This window comes from Budorcas taxicolor, chromosome 24 (genome assembly GCF_023091745.1).
Source record: "Budorcas taxicolor isolate Tak-1 chromosome 24, Takin1.1, whole genome shotgun sequence".
Taxonomy (NCBI): Eukaryota; Metazoa; Chordata; class Mammalia; order Artiodactyla; family Bovidae; genus Budorcas; species Budorcas taxicolor.
Genome location: NC_068933.1, coordinates 37,684,903 through 37,700,802, shown reverse-complemented (window position 1 = coordinate 37,700,802; position 15,900 = coordinate 37,684,903). Strand labels below are relative to the sequence as shown.

Genomic DNA, 15,900 nt, shown 5'->3' with positions numbered 1-15,900 from the left:
TCGGTGAAAAGGCAGGTTTGCTTTTGTGCCAGTAACTGGGGCGATCGTGGCTGGGGCAGGAATTTGACCCTTTACGTGCAGGTGTCCCTGGACAGCTGCTGGAGGACTCGGCTTCAGGATCCCACTCCATCCTCAGAGCCGCCGTCTGGGGTGTGAAACCAGGTGTGTTCTTGGAGTGGAGGGGGCAGGCCCATGGCCGGGTGGGGCCTGTGTTTCAGGTGGGGCCCGGCCCTCTCTTCTGCTGGGAACGAACCGGCTGCACCCTCACCATCACACCCTGGGGATTTGAGGTTTTGCTTTTCTTCCTCCTAAAGCAGGAATGCTTTAGATCCAGATGTTGCTGGCTTTCAAATTAAACAGTAGACTTTCTTCTGTAAGGAAACAGAAAGAGAAAGGGGAGGGAGTGAGCAGGGAGTGGAGCGCGGATCGAGGCGGTATCCCCACAGCTTACAGCCCAGCCCTGCTGCTGCCTCAGCCAGACTGTTTGGTGTCTGCCCTGTGCCTGGCAGCGCTGAGTCTGTGTGACCCGGCTTCTCCCGAGGGCCAGCAGACAAATCTCAGAACCTCTTGGAGCCTCTGTCTTCTCCTCTATAAAAACTGGAGATTAAAAATTGTTGTTGTTCAGTTGCTAAGTTGTGACCGACTCTTTGGCGACCCCATGGACTGTAGCCTGCCAGGCTCCTCCGTCCATGGGAGTCTCCAGGCAAGAATACTGCACTGGGTTGCCATTTCTTTCTCCAGGGGATCTTCCCGACCCAGAGATCAAACTCTCGTCTCCTGCATTGGCAGGCAGATTCTTTACCACTGAGCCACCAGGGAAGCCCCAGGAATTAAAAGCACCTGCCTTTTTTTGAGCCCCAGAAATTAAAAGCATAGCTTTCCTTCCCTGGTGGCTCAGCTGGTAAAGAATTCACCTTCAGTGTGGGAGACCTGGGTTCAATCCCTGAGTTGGGAAGATCCCCTGGAGGAGGGAAAGGCTACCCACTCCAGTATTCTGGCCTGGAGAATTCCATGGGCTGTATAGTCCGTGGGGTCACAAAGAGTTGGACACGACTGAGCGACTTTGACTTTCACTGCCCACCACACCCTGAAGGCGGAGGGCTCATCAGTACTGGCCTGCCCTCCGTTATCCAAACCCCTGGGCCAGATGCATTTTAGATTTCAGATTTTTTCAGACTTCATAAAAGAAATGCTGTGTCTATACCATGATGCTGTGTCTATACCGTGTAATATGTAGTATCCCCAGTAGGGCTTAGTTACATTCTAATCAGTGACAGTAAATATTGTAAGTGGCCTCATGGTAGTCCAAGTCACGTTTTCTCCTCAGGATAAGTTGTGTACATTCAGAACTCGTTGGATTTCAGAATTGTTCATAGGGATTGTGGACTTGGAGTAGACTTTTGTGCTATGGTGGCATAATGAAAGCAAGCACGGTAGGTAAATGGACTCAGAACTGGGCTTTCATTCTCATTCTGTGTCTGCAGGAGTTTGTTTTTCCTTATCTGTAAAGTGAGAGGCTTCTTCTCCCCAGTATTTGAAAAATATAACTTTTTAATGAAAATGTATCCAAATCACTGGTGACTCAGATGGTAAAGTGTCTGCTTGCAATGTGGGAGACCCGGGTTCGATCCCTGGGTCGGGAGGATCCCCTGGAGAAGGGAATGGCAACCCAGTCCAGTGTTCTTGCCTGGTAAATTCCATGGATGGAGGAGCCTGGCAGGCTACAGTCCACAGGGTCACAAAGAGTCAGACATGTAGTATTTATCTTTGTTAGCAATGATTTTTTTTTTAACTATATGAGCATGTGTTAATCATCCAAAAGCTATCTAACCATTTACCCATCCATCTGACCTGCCTCCCTACCTATTCACCCATTTATCTATATAAACTAATATACATTGTATTGACCAGTTACTTAATAGCATCACATAGTACATTTTATAATGACTGACTAGTCTACTTTGGATATTTTGGGTGCAAATACAAATGTTTACGTTTGATTTTTATTAAATCAAGTTCACCCGTTACAAATTCCCTTTTAATAAAATTACCTCATTGCTACAAATTTACAAATGTAAAGATTACAAGCAAATTTAAAAATTTAAGACCCTGAAAAAAATTTTTAAATGCACAAGAATGGATTAGAACAAGAGATATTTTTTAAAGGCTTACCCTCTGAGGGATCCTCTGGAGGAGGAGCTGGCACCCCACTCCAGTATTCTTGCCCAGAGAATCCCATGGACAGAGGAGCCTGGCGGGCTACAGTCCATGGGGTGGCAAAGAGTTGGACATGAGTGACTGTCTGGGCACACTCTGAGGGAAAAATATGCAGATCCAATTGAGAGGCGTTTAAATGGTCTGTCGCCACGGAGCACAAGACCGCTCCTACGCCTGCACCTGCACAGACATCACTAATGGATCGCAGCTCTCCTCCCCGCAGCCAGGGCCCCTTCGTTGTGCTCTGTCCACAGATGCTCTGTTTGCGGAGAGGAATCTTCGCAAGTTTCCTTCTAACTCTAAATACTCATGATTCTAATCAACTCTCCTGCCTGTGTGGCCTGAATGTGAATATCTTCTCAGGTCTCTGCAGCTGTTAAAGAGGGTTTCTATGCAGTTTCACTGGGTAAATCATGTCACCGGGACTGGATGTTCACCTCTGAGTGGGAATTGGGCAGGGGTGTGAGGTCCAGACCCAGCAGTACAGGGTGAGGTTAAGCCGGCCTCCTATCTGGAAATAAAGTACAAATTATGTCCTCCCTAGTCAACTGGCTGTCGTATCCTGAGCTTTTCCCCACAGCCCTTCACCCCCAAACTCAAACTAGTATCTCTTGGCCTACCTGGGCCTAGTTTATCTCCCTACATATAAAAAATGTAGAGACCTGTATGCTTCCTTTCATGGAACCAGAGCAGTGAACAGCCCAATCTTTAGGTCTGCAGCTGGACCGTTCTGTACCAGTGGAACAATGCTTTATTTTATATCTTCATCTGCAGATGGCTTTATCCAAGGAGGTGTCTTCTAGAACAATGAAAGGTTTGCCTCAGTTCTGAGGGTGGAGACTTTCTGCTTCACTCTCATATTTGGTCATGGTGGTTTAGTCGCTAAGTCGTGTCCGACTCGTGGGACCCCGTGGACAAAGGAGCCTGGCAGGCTATAGTCCATGGGATTCTCCCAGCAAGAGTACTAGAGTGGGTTGCCACTTCCTTCTCCAGGGGATATTCCCGACCCGGAAATCGAACCTGGGTCTCCTACACTGCAAGTAGACCCTTTACCAACGGAGCCACCGGGGAAGCAAGGAGCATATCTGGGGGATTTGAGAAGAGTTGTTTAACCCCTGCTTCAGGATTTAGAAAGCTTGGGGTCCGGTATCTCTATCACTCAAGATAATCTTTTTAAAAATGTTTTTTAAGAATATATTTATGTAAACTTAAAATTTTCATTTTAATAAATGGATGGCCAAAAGTAAGACTGGCTGATTAAGTACCGGATTTCTTGAAACTGTAGAGCTGACACAATAGACTGCTGGTCTGGGAATGGGGGCTGAAGAGCTCTGTCACTCTAGCGGAATCAGTTCCCGCCGTAAAATAGGGATTAAATTAGCAATATTGTTCCTTTACAAAGGAAGCTGGAAAACATGTAAGCAGATGCTTTCCTAGTCTTATCTCATGGAAGCAGCAAGAATTGTCCCCTGAAGCCCTTCAGCTGTAAGATGCTGCTCTCATGACGAGCAACGGCCGTGGTCCTTGTCATTTTTCAGAGGAGAGGGTGGAGGCAGCCGGAGGCTGTGTGGTTGCGCAGTTGAGGAGGAGGCAGAAAAGATGCCTAGATCAGGGCTGACCGCGTGGCGTGTATTCCGAAAGCTGTTACCTTCTGCAGAATACCTGCCCTGCCCTTGCTCTTGGCAGTGGTGACAGCACTTGGGAGACTCAGAACTGATGGTCTGCTTAACGTTTAGTGAGAGTGTTGTGGTTCTCTGTGGAGGACAGCAAATGCTCCAGCGTTGCTCAGAGTCTGTCGCTGAGCCGGAGGTGATGATAAATAGCAGAACTGAGCTGTCACCCAGCCAGGTTCTGAGACAGGCAGGTTGGGAAGCAGAGGCCGTTCTCAGGCAGAGACAAGTCTGATGGGGACTTAATCGGAGCCCGAGAAATGGCAGGAGAAGCACCGTGTGAACAGGCACCCTGCCCGGGGGAGTTTAGGAAGAACCAGGAGCACCCTTCTGCTGAGCAGAGAGACCCTTAGGGACCCCCCGTGTTGACAGCCTCCCATTCCCCCGAAGCAGTCAGTGTGTAACCCCTTCCTGCAGGAGAATATGGGAGGGAGCAGGACTGTCTGAATGTGGTCAGGAGAGGGGTGGCTGGGGTGCTAATTCAAAGATAAGCCCTTGTGTGTGTCTGTGTCGGGTGATTTGTAGGCTGGGCACTGACTCTCCATTAGTAGACTGACTGTCCTTGCCCCAAAGAGGACCTTGAATAAAACTATCTGCTCACTTTTAGATTTTATTTCCAGAGAATTACTTGTTTTTACAGAAATGGCCTTCAAAGTGGACAGTATTGCAAAACAGGAGATTTAAAAAAAATTAAAACACAAACATCTGGAAATCAAAGCATTCCAAAAAAAGAGAAAACGACCTTGAAGCTAGCATATTAAAAATCCTTGAGCAGGACTCTTCCCTATCAAATGTTGTATCATCTTTAACCACATGGAGCTGGAGATGAGACCGCTTGCCTTTTCCACTCCTAGTGTGAACGCGCGCATGCGCGCACACACACACACACACACGCACACACCTCCCACACTGCCCAAGGCTCTGGTACCTGCATTTGCACCTGTCATTTCACTAAAGCAACTGATGAAAAAAACATGACGCTAAAACGTGCGCTTTGATTGTAAAGTCGGCCTTGAAAGGTGTGGCGTCCAGTTGTGTTTTGAGGTGTTACTCTGACTTGTAGGTGATGTTCCCTTCCGTAGAGAGCAGTGAAGCAGTACCTGTAAGATGACATGCAGACGAGGAGAAAGGCTTCCTCTCAGGTTTCCCTTCTTCCTTACCTCCCTCGTCCCTCCCAGAGCAACGTTGTTAAGCTTGCTGTCTACTCGGTCACCAGTAATTCTCTGAAGCTGGATTTCGGTTGCTTGTAAAGGAGAGACTCAGAAACAAGATGTTGCGATCAGACCACTTGGACAGGATGGAAAAGAAAATGCTTGGTTTTTACTTTTGGACTTTTATCCATCTCGAGGCACTGCTGTCTGGCAACCAAAGTTTGGGGTTCTCTGTGGCACAGGCTTTCTATTGAGAGTGAAAAGTAGGGCTTCCCCAGCCCAGTGGGAAAGAGTCCCCCTGCCAAGCAGGAGACATGGGTTCAATCCCTGATCTGGGAAGATAGCACATGCAGAGGAGCGACTGAGCCCATGCACCACACCTACTGAGCCGGTGCCCTAGCGCCCGGGGGCCACAGCTGCTGAAGCCCACGCGCCCTAGAGCCTGGACTCTGAAATGAGAAGCCGCCACAGTGAGAGGCCCACACACTGCCCCTGGAGAGTAGCCCCCACTCGCCGCAACTAGAGAAAAGCTTGTGCAGCCACGAAGACCCAGCCCAGCCAAAAACAAATAAAATTGTAAAAGAAGAGTGAAAAGTAGTGTTAGCGTAGCTCCCTCGGTGGCTTAACCTTGGCAGGTAGTATCCAGGTGGAGAGCCCGCCTCCACCGAGGGGTAGATGCCCTGTGCCAGGGCTTGGTGGAGTCCTCACAGGGCAGCTGGCTCTTGTCTGCAGACAGATGTGTTCCCGGTCCCCCGGAGGGACTAATAATGAGGAAACCACTGCAAACAGGAGGGGAAATGTACTTCTGAAATGCACTTGGAATTTTGAGGGTTGAGGTGGATGTGAACAAAAAAAGGAGATAAAATTCCAAACCACTAACCATGTCCCTTGACGTCTGTTCCCTCCTAGTCTACACGAAGGAAGCATTTCAGTATTATTTTTTGTGAGAAAGTACTGAATATTCCAAGTAAAAACAGTTGAGGAATTAACTGGGACCATTTTATTAATTCAAGAGTAGAGCCATAATCAGAGTTACAGTTTCCCAAGCTGACTTTGTGTAACTGTAATAGAATTTCATGGTAGTTTGTAGAATAAAATTTTGTATAAGCTAGACTCACAGAATCCTAAGCCTTTGAAAGTAAAAAGTGAAAATGTTAGTTACCAAGTCAAGTCCAACTCTTTGCTACCCGTGGACTGTAGCCTGCCAAGCTCCTTGTCCTTGGGATTTCCCAGGCAAGAATACTGGAGTGGGTGGGGAATGGCAATTCCCTTCTCCAGGGGATCTTCCTGACCCAGAGATCGAACCCAGATCTCTTGCTCTGCAGGCAAATTCTTTGCCATCTGAGCCACCAGAGAAGCTCCAAAAGCCATTTAAGCTGTTGGAGTTTTAAAAGAAGTATGTTATATAACTTAATAGAAAGTGAATTACAAAAGAGAAGAACAGTTCAGGTGTTGAGAGTTGTGCATTATAAAACTGTTGACATAACTTCATGCTGGGCTGTGCCGGTGATACCAGCATCGATTCATTTATCTGCCTCACTGGGAGAGCGTATGTTGGGGAGAAAGATACAGACCCTGAGTCAGAGGACCTCTCTGGGGCTCAGTTTCCGGTTTTGAAAAATGGAGGTGAAGTAGCTACAAATCACTGGGTTGGGTGTGAGAATCAGATGAAGTGACATAGAGAGTTGTTTCATAAAGTATGATATACGACAGAACTGCTGCTGTCTATTATTATTTTTTAAAAATCATTTTACTTGTTTATTTTTGGCTGTGCTGGGTCTTGGTCACTGCTCGAGCTTTTCTCTGCTTGGGCTCAGGAGCTGTGGCTCCCAGGCTCTAAGCACAAGCCCAATAATTATGGCTCATGGACTTAGTTGCTCCGGGGCATGTGGGATCTTCCTGGATCAGGGATCAAACCCGAGTCTCCTGCGTTGGCAGGCAGATTCTTTACCACTGAGCCACCGGGAAAGCCCCAAGTTTCTATTATTGTTTATTGGTGGGTTCCTATTTTATTTTATGTCAAGACTTCCCAAATGAACCACGTTTGAAGGCTCTGACTACTCTCTTAGCAATCCTTTATTGCTTCCCTTATGTATGTTATGTTTCTGTTATATTTGCTGCTGCTATGTTGCTTCAGTCATGTCGGACTCGGTGCGACCCCAAAGACGGCAGCCCACCAGGCTCCCCTGTCCATGGGATTTTCCAGGCAAGCGTACTGGAGTGTGTTGCCATTATATATGGTAAATACATAAATATTCATGGTAATATATTTAAACATAAGAGGGGCCTCTGAGACGCTTTCGTATCTGAAGCACGTTGCCCTAACAACCCGGACTAGCTCTGATAATTGTGTTTCCGAGGATGTTACTTTCCGGTCCTGCTGTCTGCACATTGCTTGGAGGAGTCGCGGGTGAGGTGTGATGCTGGTGGGCAGCGCTTCATGCAGCATGACCGTTCCATGCTGAGCTCTGCTCAAAATAAACTCAGACACTAGAGATGACGGGCTTCCCAAGTGGTGCTCGTGGTAGAGAATCCGCCTGCCAATGCAGGAGACCTAAGAGACTCGGGTTCAGTCCCCAGGTCGGGAAGATCCTCTGGAGGAAGGCCTGACAACCCACTCCAGTATTCTTGCCTGGAAGATCCCCACAGACAGAGGAGCCTGGCGGGCTACAGTCTGTAGAGTCACACAGAGTCAGACATGACTGAAGCGACTTAGCACGCCAAGACAATGCATTATTTAAAGTTAGGTGCCGTAAAATTACACACCAAAACACTGTATTTTCAGATCAGGCTCTCCAGGAGTCTCCATGTATAGATTTTGCTAGAAACAAGGTTAGAGGAATGGGGAAAAGATCTCTAGGGTCTCCGTTGTCCTAATTCATGTCTCAGTGAAATCTCTCCACGGGGACCACACCGTATTTTCAGCAGTAAAATTGATTGTCCCTTTTTCCTCTTGTTAGTCTAGTTGGCATTGTGAATGTACCTCCACTTTCTCTGTATTATTATCCTTTGTCACTTTGTCAAAGCGCAGTTTTATTATTATGCCTCTCTGTTTTAGAAAGAAAAAAAAAAAAGAAGTTAAACCCCAGTGTGCTCAAAAGCTTCCTGTTAGAGTCATCACTGGGAAATTCTCATTTTACTTAAAATGGCTGGGCATAGAAATAGGAATCTGATTATTCCAGTGACCTGGTTAGCAAAGTGGGGAGACAAGCCATCGATTTTTGGGGGGAGGATTTGAATTCAGGCTCTCTTATTAGTATTAAAACTAGCCTGGGACTTTGCTGGTGGTCCAGTGGTTAAGAATCTGCCTGCCAATGCAGGGGACCAGGGGTTCGATCCCTGGTCTGGGAAGATTCCACGTGCTGTCTGTCCATGGGATTCTCCAGGCAAGAGAACTGGAGTGGGTTGCCATGTCCTTCTCCAGGGGATCTTCCTGACCCAGGGATCGAACCCTAGTCTCCTGCACTGCAGGCAGATTCTTTACCAACTGAGTTATGAGGGAAGCCCGAGAGAAGTCACTGCAATGAGAAGGCCACACACCACAGCTCGAGAGTGGCCCCTGCTCACTGCAACGAGAGAAGGCCGGCCCTCGGGAACAGAGACCCAGCACAGCCCCAAGCAAGTAAAATTAAAAAGAAACTAGATGGAGTGTCTTCTCATGATTGAGCAAGTGCTGGTGAGTTTATAGTGTGTTCACTTATTCACCAGGTATTTATTGAGGCCCTACTAAGTGCCCAGCCACTCTTCTCTTTGCTGAGGCTCCAGAAGTCAGTGAGTCAATTAAGCCGACGTGGCCTTTGCCCTCACAGAGGTTATTATGCCGACCATCAGTCTATGAAGGAACACCGTGGATTTAAGAGGTGTACAGACAGGAGGAGCAAATACTCAACCCAGCGGTTTGTTTTCAAACGTAAACTTTGATTTTAACTCCTGGATTCATCATTTCCTTCTTCACCATAAAAAAGCCAGTGCTGAAAATGTTCTGTCTTTTAGAGCTTTTCGGTTTATTGGAAACAAAAGTCTCTTGACATTTGTTTGATTGCATAACCCTACTTTCAAACAGAGTAAATATTTGGTTAGAAGCCGGAAGGAACCACTTTTCAAACCAGTTTAAAAAGGGAATATAATTAGAATAATCTTTGTGTGACATACAGTCTCTGGAGGAGATACAGTTTGTGACCGTGTAATAGTGATGTTGCTGGCAGAGTCTTTCGTTACCGCATTGCTTATGTGGATTTGAGTGGCCATACTTCCGATTTTAACGTAATTTATATGTATTTATAAAGCCCGTTGGTCAGTGTGGAGGGGCTCTGCTCCCAGGTCTTGGTCCGCACTGATTGGAGGGGACCATTCTGACTTGGTGTCTGCAGAAAGTCAGCTGTCTCCTGAGGTCGTTGGCTTTCAAGCTTTCTCCTTATTTTCTGGAACTTTTGCATAAATACTGCGTGACAGTTTTTGGTTTTAAATAAAGCAAATAAGAAGCAGACACAATTGCTTTCATTCGCTGCGATGATGAGGATGGGAGGGGACAGTCCAGGCTTCTGTGTGTGAGAGCAGACAGTGGGATGCCCCACGGAAGAAGCAGGCTGAGAGGACGTGGGTGTCAGTCTCTGCTTTCCTGTCTGTGTTCAGGTGGCCTTACCTTTGTGGTAAAGGGATGACACTTGCTTTGACACCCTTAATGTGTTAAGAAGGTCAAAGGATGCATCGATTTGAAAGTTCTTTGTAAGCAAAATCTATGTTGGGAAGTAGGTGGTTTCCCAGCCTTTCTTGTGTTACAAATTGGAATGTGTGTGTGCGTGCGTGTTAAGTTGCTTCAGTCGTATCTGACTCTCTGTGATCCCAGGGACTGCAGCCTTCCAGGCTCCGCTGTCCATGGGATTCTCCAGGCAAGAATACTGGAGTGGGTTGCCATGCCCTCCTCCAGGGAATCTTCCCAACCCAGGAGTCAAACCCAGGTCTCTTACATCAACTGCATTGATAGGCAGGTTCTTTATCACTAGCACCCCCTGGGAAGCCCCACAAATTGGAATAACAACAGTCTGTTCCCTGGAACACAGCATCTCACGGAACCTTCGGAGAAGCTTCGTTCCTCTCCAGGGCGCCTCTTCATCCTCAGGTTGGGGGTGCTCAATGTGCCATCCTCAGCTTGCCCGCCTCTGCTACTGGCGCCATGAATCGTTGCTTTTGAGCCCTGAATCTGGCTGTTTTTCAGTAAAGGAGATCTCCTGCCTCACACTCCCTCCAGTCTATTCCGTTGTACGTGATGTGTTTCATGAATCTGGAAGCGTGGACGTGTATCTGAATGAACGTGCTCTACACAGGACTGGAGTAGCTTCTTTACATTATTTTAACGCTTTGGAATAAGAGCAAATCTTGGCTCACCTTTACAATGAGAATTTTTAAAAACGTGGTTCTTAGCACTTGTGAACAGTTTTAGAGTTGGCAGTATGTTCTGGACACATGGAAGGATTTAAACAGAAGTACCGATCGCTGGGGTGGTTGTTAAATTAATCAATTATTTATGCTAAATCTTGTCTACTCAAGAACCAACTTGTGAGCAAAAACCTAAACCCTTCAGACAAGGAAAGAACTGTCAGTTCTGAGCGGCACCAGTAGGTGGCGCTGACGGTCACCAGAGGTCCAGCACCAAGTCCTGGAAACGGGTTCCTGCCTCTATGCTTAGATTTGAGTTATTTTAAGAATACTGATAACGCTGTAATATCTGAAAGTGCAGAAGCCGTGAGCATGTTGCTAGTGAGAAGGGGAACACGATGATTGCAGACGAAATTCAGATGGAGATTTTTTCAGAAGCAAGTGGTGAGAACAGACTGTTGTGCGTGTACGTGAGGTAGTCAGTGCGGTTGAAGGAACACTTCTAAGGGACAGAGAATAACTCCTGCAGGGCGTCGAAGGTGCTGTGTCCAAGCAGACGACAGTCATTGGCAGGTGCTGTGGGGAAATGCTCGACAGTGTAGAGCACGCCCTGTAAAGAGCAGTGTCAGGCGCGTGGAGTGAAGTGAAAGGCGCTCAGTCGTGTCTGACTCTTTGTGACCCCGTGGACTGTAGCCCGCCAGGCTCCTCTGTCCATGGGATTCTCCAGGCAAGGATACTGGAGTGGTAGCCGTGCCCTCCTCCAGGGGATCTTCCTGACCCAGGGATCAAACTGGGGTCTCCTGCACTGCAGGCAGATTCTTTACCAGCTCAGCCACCTGGGAATTAGCCTGATGCTTATTTAGGAAACAACTGCAGGCTTGTTGAGGAGCTGATCATGGTGGAGGTGCTGCCGATGAAACCCTGGTCCAAAGCTCTGCACGTGACAAAGGCCCGAGTCCCTCTAAAAGCCACAAGTGGAGGGTCGGGGCTGCGGGACTGTCCACGGCAGCTGTGAAGGTATCAAGGGAGCGCAGTTAGCTGCCGCCTCTTTTTCAGCGTAGAGGAAACTGATCCTTTTTTGCAAAATGACGCCCCACAGATCTCATATCACTGAGGGAAGGGAGAATGAACCTGTTTTTAAGGTTCACACTCCCTTTAGCGGAAATGCATTCAAAGACCGCAGGCCTGAGCCCTTCAAAGCCAACTCGGGCTTCTGAACAGACCGACTTCCCCAAAGCCCGCTGGGCGCCTTCTCATCTGCTCATCAGGAGAGGAACTGGTAATTGTCCTGTTGTGCTCTAGGTGAGGGAGCTGCATCCTTTTGTTAACATAATAGCAAAATAAGAGAAAGAGAGAATGTGGCAGGTAGCGATTGTGAAACCTATACGATTCATTCATCTGCCAAGTCGCAGGCATAAGGGGCTTCCCAGGTGGCGCCAGGGGTAAAGAACCCACTGCCAGTGCAGCAGATGTAAGAGGCGCGGGTTTGACCCCTGGGTCGGGAAGACCCCCGGAGTAGGAAGTGGCAGCCCACCCCAGTGTTCTTGCCTGGAAAATCCCACGGACAGAGGAGCCTGGCGGGCTACAGTCCATGGGGTCACAAAGAGTCGGACACAACTAAAGCGACTTAGCACACACGCACGCACATAGAGGTGGCCGATGCCAGCTATCACCCGCGTTATTTTGGAGGTTATTATTCACACGGGTACTGAACGGCTCGGGCAGCTGGGAAGTGCAGCGTCACAGGCAGCCAGGTGCCAGCTGTGGTGGGGAAGGGGCGGGATTGAGGTGGCCCTGCAGGTTTGTTTTATGACATGGAAGTGACCCTAAGTCCCCCCGTGCTCTGCGCTGAGTCTTAGCACCAATGCTGACCTCCGGCTGAAATGTTTGCAGGCAATTTCTGACCTATGCCAGGACCCAGGAAGGAGTCCTCAGGTATAAGGCTCAGAAGTGGCGGTCCCGTGGGTTGAGGGTGACTGTCTCAGCCACACAGGTTATGTGGCTGCAGGCTGGCCACGGCCCGGACTCTGCGCTCGGGCCAGGGAGCAGACGACGGGGCCGGTGTGACTGACCTGGTCTTAGGAGGCGCCTGGAGTGCTATGCCAACTCAGCCACAGAGCCTGCGGGGGAGGCGTGGGGCCCACAGGGGTGGCCCCGGGGATCCCCACCGTGGAACTGGGAACCTCATGGGCAGGAGCCGGCTCCTGGGAAACCTGCGTACGGTGGCAGAACCCCAGATTCTGAGCTGGGGCGTGGTGGCACGGGGGACCCTAGGCAGCGGTGGGCGCCAGGGAGAGGGGGCAGGGCTCGGGCACCAAGAGCTCCAGGGGTGTCCCCAGCCCTGGATGGGGAGAGAGGCGAAAGCAGTGCTGTGGTCACGACTAAGGTCTGACCTAAAACACCGGGGGAGGCTGATCAGGGACTGAGAGAAAGAGCTAAGATTAAGGAGTAGTGTTGATGTCTTATTACAGTAATCCCAGGGGTCCTGGGGCCAGCCGGGAGCAAGACACGAGCAAACCACTAGCCCTCAGCTTCTGAGCAGTAACTCACTGCTGACCCTACTGAGTGCAGACGCCGGGGTTTCCTATGGAGTTTCATGGAGTCAGGAGCTCACCTGTTGCTGGGAAATGCATGGGTCCAGCGGTGGGGGTGGGCGCAGTGTTTGGGAACATTGCCACAAGGGAAGCATTAGCAGACGATCTTCTGAAATGGCATTGCAGCTCTAAATGGCATAAAAATGTGTTTCGTTTGATTTTTAGCTGTCCTCCAGCTCCTCAAGAAATATTCACCAAATGTTGGCAGATTCTGTCAGTCGTATAAAGGATTTCGGATTTCACCAGGTAAAAGACTCCCCTTCCATCTCAGGGGCGAAGTGCAGAGCCAGTTCTGCTGATGTTTCACAAATTGGTTTATTAGCATGCAGAAATGAAATTAAGTCTTGAGAAGCTCGTGAACACAGCTGTTCATCTTTGCCTGCTGATCCAGAGTGGGAGAGTCTTGAGCATCGCGGAAAGAGCAGGTGCCAGGACCAGTGTCCAGCCTCAGCCCCGCTGCCCCTCCACTTCCTGGCCTTCATCCTGGACCTGTGGGCTTCAGCAGACAGACAGGTTCCTTGTCTTCAGCGGACAGACAGACGTTTCCGCTTCTAAAGAGGAAACGAGGGTTTTCTAAATAGAGAAAGTAAAGCCTTGTAAACTTGTAAAGCCTTTTCTAAAAGTACATTTTTCTGGAGGAATCCTTAGGGAAACTCAGGACAAGTTCTCGAGTGTTCCAGCTGAGTTGAATGAACATAGCGGCCAAGGTCAGGTCTCACCCGCTGTCACTGTAAAACTCACTGATTCTGTCTCCTTCCTCCCTGTGCCCATATGCATTGGTGCTGTGGATGAAAAAGGAATGTGACTTACTAAACACAGCTTTCTCAGACACTGGGGTAGCCCCTAGCAACTGAGCACCGCCCAAGTTATTATTTACTTAATATATTTCCTTAAGGAGACCCACTTTGCAAACTTCTTGCTTTTCCTAAGCAACAATATGCATGATACCACAGTTTAGTATTGTAGTTATATTTTTTTCCAGTTATTTAAAGTCAGTTTCAAAAAGGCAGGTGTCAGACAAACAAAGCTCCACTTGGAAGTTTTTCCTGTTTGAGCTTAGAAATTGCGACCAGCACTTGGGATTGATTTCAGGCTTGCCAACAGCTTCGTTAAGGCAATGGCAAATTTTAATAGTCATTCCAAACACCAAAAGCTCTTCTTTGGTTTTTGTAATATTGACTAAAGAAAGGGGCTTAGCTCTAGGCAGGAAAAGAGTATAAGAAGAAAAAAGCGAAAACAAGCAAACCACAAAAGTTTCGATACATCTGAGGTGAAGTGCAATTACTGAATTATCACCATCTTCTGTGTTAACCGAGATTTAATGGTGATTGAAACCAGTTTCACAGCGTATATTTTACTTGTGGTGAAATCATTTAACCACGAGAGAGTCTGTTTCTCTATAGAAAAGCACAAAAGAGAAAAGCCATCATTCTTGCGGTGCGGAGCAGAGCGCGCCCAGTCCTCCCTGATGGTCAGTTTCCCTCACGGCTCAGCTGACAGGCTGCGTCTTGCTGCATTTGCACCGAGCTGTAAATTCAGCTTTCTCATGAGCACTCAGAAGGCTGTCCTCAAATAAACAAAGGATTTTTAAGTGATTTGGTGTGTAACATTTCTCTCTGGTTAAAAACAAATTCCCTTGAATGCACTTAATGCTTCAGCATGGTAAACGTTAAAATGGTTGATGGTAAACTTAATATTATGTAAATTTTACCACAATTTTTTAAATGTTATGGTGGTCAGTCAGTCAGTTCAGTTGCTCAGTCGTATCCGACTCTTTGCGACCCCATGAATCGCAGCACGCCAGGCCTCCCTGTGCATCACCAACTCCCGGAGTTCACCCAAACTCATGTGCATCGAGTCGTTGATGCCATCCAGCCATCTCATCCTCTGTCGTCCCTTTCTCCTCCTGCCCCCAATCCCTCCCAGCATCAGGGTCTTTTCCAGTGAGTCAACTCTTTGCATGAGGTGGCCAAAGTATTGGAGTTTCAGCCTCAGCATCAGTCCTTCCAAAGAACGACCAGGACTGATCTCCTTTAGGATGGACTGGTTGGATCTCCTTGCAGTCCAAGGGACTCTCAAGAGTCTTCTCCAACACACAGTTCAAAAGCATCAATTCTTCAGCACTCAGCTTTCTTCACAGTCCAACTCTCACATCCATACATGACCACTGGAAAAACCATAGCCTTGACTAGACGGACCTTAGTCGGCAAAGTAATGTCTCTGCTTTTGACTGTGCTATCTAGGTTGGTCATAACTTTCCTTCCAAGGAGTAAGCGTCTTTTAATTTCATGGCTGCAGTCACCATCTGCAGTGATTTTGGAGCCCCAAAAAATAAAGTCTGACACTGTTTCCACTGTTTCCCCATCTATTTGCCATGAAGTGATGGGACCAGATGCCATGATCTTCGTTTTCTGAATGTTGAGCTTTAAGCCAACTTTTTCACTCTCCTCTTTCACTTTCATCAAGAGGCTTTTTAGTTCCTCTTCACTTTCTGCCATAAGGGTGGTGTCATCTCCATATCTGAGGTTATTGATATTTCTCCCGACCATCTTGATTCCAGCTTGTGTTTCTTCCAGTCCAGGGTTTCTCATGATGTGCTCTGGATATAAGTTAAATAAGCGGGGTGACAATATACAGCCTTGACGTCCTCCTTTTCCTATTTGGAACCAGTCTGTTGTTCCGTGTCCAGTTCTAACTGTTGCTTCCTGACCTGCATACAGATTTCTCAAGAGGCAGGTCAGGTGGTCTGCTATTCCCATCTCTCTCAGAATTTTCCACAGTTGATTGTGATCCACACAGTCAAAGGCTTTGGCATAGTCAATAAAGCAGAAATAGATGTTTTTCTGGAACTGTCTTGTTTTTTCCATGATCCAGCAGATGTTGGCAATTTGA

At 48.0% G+C, this 15,900-nt stretch overlaps 1 protein-coding gene across 2 annotated transcripts in view; it reads left to right on the top strand.

Moving 5' to 3' along the window:
* Positions 1-15,900, top strand: part of SH2D4A (SH2 domain containing 4A) — a 64,032-nt gene that overhangs the window by 21,732 nt on the left and 26,400 nt on the right. For both annotated transcript variants that reach the window (XM_052661424.1, XM_052661422.1), the window contains exon 6: positions 13,174-13,254. In XM_052661424.1, coding sequence (XP_052517384.1) covers positions 13,174-13,254 — 81 coding nt within the window. The remainder of the gene's footprint in view (positions 1-13,173; positions 13,255-15,900) is intronic.